Genomic DNA, 2,630 nt, shown 5'->3' with positions numbered 1-2,630 from the left:
CTCATCTCCCCTGCTCGTCCTCCTCCTCCTCCTCATCCTCCTCCTCCCTCTCCCCTCCCCTCCCCCTCCCCCAGTCCTCTGACTTCGTTCATTGACCTGAAAGAGTTTTGGTTCTGAAGTGAAGTTGCGAAGTGAAGTTTGCTTCTTAATTTGCACGGGATTCATCTTGCGTATTGCGTTGCTTTGCGGCAAATTTGCATATTTATCGTTTGTTTATACATATAAGTTGGTAAGGTATCGAGTTTAGGCTTTTGAAGAAATTTGAGAAAGTACGGAATGTGAAAATAAACAGATCCTGTACTAACCAGGATTTATTTTGAGACCGTGTCCTATATATTATTCCTACACGTCCTATATGTTTTTGAATTAAAAACGAAGCCTAACGATAGGATAAATACTAATTAAAAAAAGGAGAAAATTAGCTAAGTCAGTTGCGTTGCAAGATCAACATTAACCGAGAGAAAATTGAATGGCTGAAGTGAAGTCATTCCAGTTATTTTCTAATCATAAGTTGTCAACCGTAATATGGGATTGTTGCGTTTCAGTTGTGTATAATGGTGACTTTAGATAAACAAATGAGCTTTCATTGTGCGGGCAATACTTACAATTTTTGCCTTTTGTTCCTCCTCGTTTCCAGAATCAGAGATTTCATGAAGTCACTGGCGTCGCGTCGACGGCATTCAGGGAAAAACATCTATTATCTGTACCCCATTTCTCATGAACTTTCCACAGAAACAACAACAGCAGTCCTGTCGTAGTAGTTCTAAAACGAAGAAGGAACAACAACAGTCCTGTTACGGTTCTCAAGTGAAAACTCGACGCAGACGGACACTTTTGGGAGGAGGGCGAGTTGAAGCACATAAGTTCCGAGTTTCACAGAGGGAGGTTTCCTTGGGTCATTGATAAACCGATTCCACGGCACTCGGGGGGAGACCTTCCGATCGTACTGGCGATGTGACTCACTCTCGGAGCCACGATACATCCACACTCCTAAATGCCGTTGCCGCTCGGCCCAAACTGTCCAACGGCACTCGCTGCAGCTCCGCGTGTCCGTCCGCTCGTGTTCTTTCACGCGAAATGTCGTGAAAATCTCTCCGAATGATTGCGACTAAAAGTCGTTTTTTGTTTCTCCGTCACTAGGCGACTTTTAACAAGATAAAAGCATTTGATTAATCCTTTATAAATGCCCCTATTACGTAACGATTTTCATTTGTATAAATTTGATCGGTTTTGAGCTTGATTTCTGCTCTTCTCTCATTTTTAGTCTGAGCGATTTAATGGCATTTTATAATATTTTGTTATTTACTCGAGCTAATGTCTCAATTACACCGATAATAAAAGAATCGCGTTGTCAAGCGTTGGCTTATCCAACACACGTATAATATCCTCTTACTAAATGGCCCCGTAGTGTTTCGCATCCAGCAATGCAAAGAAATAGCGTCCGTAGTATCCATAGCCAAATAAATGGGGGTGCCATGTCGAATCGTACGTCTGGTACGTATTGCAGGCTTACGGTCGAGAATTGAGATAGGCACTGACTGGTTAATTTCCCCCAGTTGACGCCGACAGGTCGCCAGATGCAGACCGCACGCTGCCTGAATGAAACCTGGGAAGGTCGATGCTCTCTCTCTCTCTCTCTCTCTCTCTCTCTCTCTCTCTCTCTCTCTCTCTCTCTAAGCCTTGACTGACATAGCTTTCAGGCGGCACTTGAATCGCCATGTACCGAAAGCTATGACGGCTGTTCGGGTTCAGTTTACCATGCAGTGAAGAGCGTTACGTTACAACTGGGACATTCACCTTTTGAATGGCAGCGCCGCTGGAAATTCCTCTTGTCTGATTACCTAGCATGCAACAGATTGCCCCGAGGCGGGCAAATAGCTTTGATTACTTGAAACGGAGATCTTTAATGAAATAATGCCAGGGCTCCCGTTTGCTGTTTGTAACTATAATTAGGGATGAACAAAAAATCTGGGAATGCGGCAGAATTTTAGACCAAATCACACCCCTCGTAATTGATGTTGAAAAGTACGTTTACGGTGGTGATCTTCATACAAGATTTGGACTTTTCCATTTAACTTAAACTTTATATATATGTGGAAATATCCAGTGGCAAGATTTATATAAAGCATACATAGAAATATTGAGAGTCAACTGTTTTATCTCGTAAAAATGCGAAATCTCACTAGACCTACAGTAGGCTGAACCTGAGAAAAACTAACTCCCCAAAAATCGGCTCTTTACTCATGCATTACAATAAGCCCCAAACATTTGCACCCTTCATTCATTTACGAACGTGACGTGACAGCTGTCTAGGGACATGTGTCTCAACAAATAAAATAAGGCTAAGGCTAATGACATGGTTATCTGGGATCTGTTTAGAGAACGAACTTCCAATTATGTTGTTGCAACATCACGTAGGAGAAAATGCTTCGTTGTTAAAAAAAAAAACAAAACTGTTTACATTTCGGTTCCTGTTATCGCAAACACATTTATGTATGCATTAGGAGCATGTTCGCGTGACAAACTTAATTCCAGACGCTTTTAGTATCTACCCATAAGTGTTCCTAATGGTGTGACATGAAACATGTTTACGATGCAGATAGGAAGTACTGACGAGCACGAATATGTAT

General features: G+C 42.1%; 1 protein-coding gene across 1 annotated transcript in view; it reads right to left on the bottom strand.

Annotated features, from left to right (window-relative positions):
• Positions 1-1,026, bottom strand: part of LOC136846744 (ankyrin repeat and SOCS box protein 6-like) — a 25,361-nt gene extending 24,335 nt beyond the window's left edge. The window contains exon 1 of the mRNA XM_067117917.1: positions 606-1,026. Within this exon, the coding sequence (XP_066974018.1) occupies positions 606-694 (89 nt within the window). The 5' untranslated portion in view covers positions 695-1,026. The remainder of the gene's footprint in view (positions 1-605) is intronic.
• Between the last annotated feature and the right edge of the window lie 1,604 nt (positions 1,027-2,630).

The sequence above is a fragment of the Macrobrachium rosenbergii genome, chromosome 15 (genome assembly GCF_040412425.1).
Source record: "Macrobrachium rosenbergii isolate ZJJX-2024 chromosome 15, ASM4041242v1, whole genome shotgun sequence".
In the NCBI taxonomy this organism is placed as follows: Eukaryota; Metazoa; Arthropoda; class Malacostraca; order Decapoda; family Palaemonidae; genus Macrobrachium; species Macrobrachium rosenbergii.
Note: the sequence above shows the minus strand (reverse complement) of the source record. Positions and strands in the feature narration are given on the sequence as shown.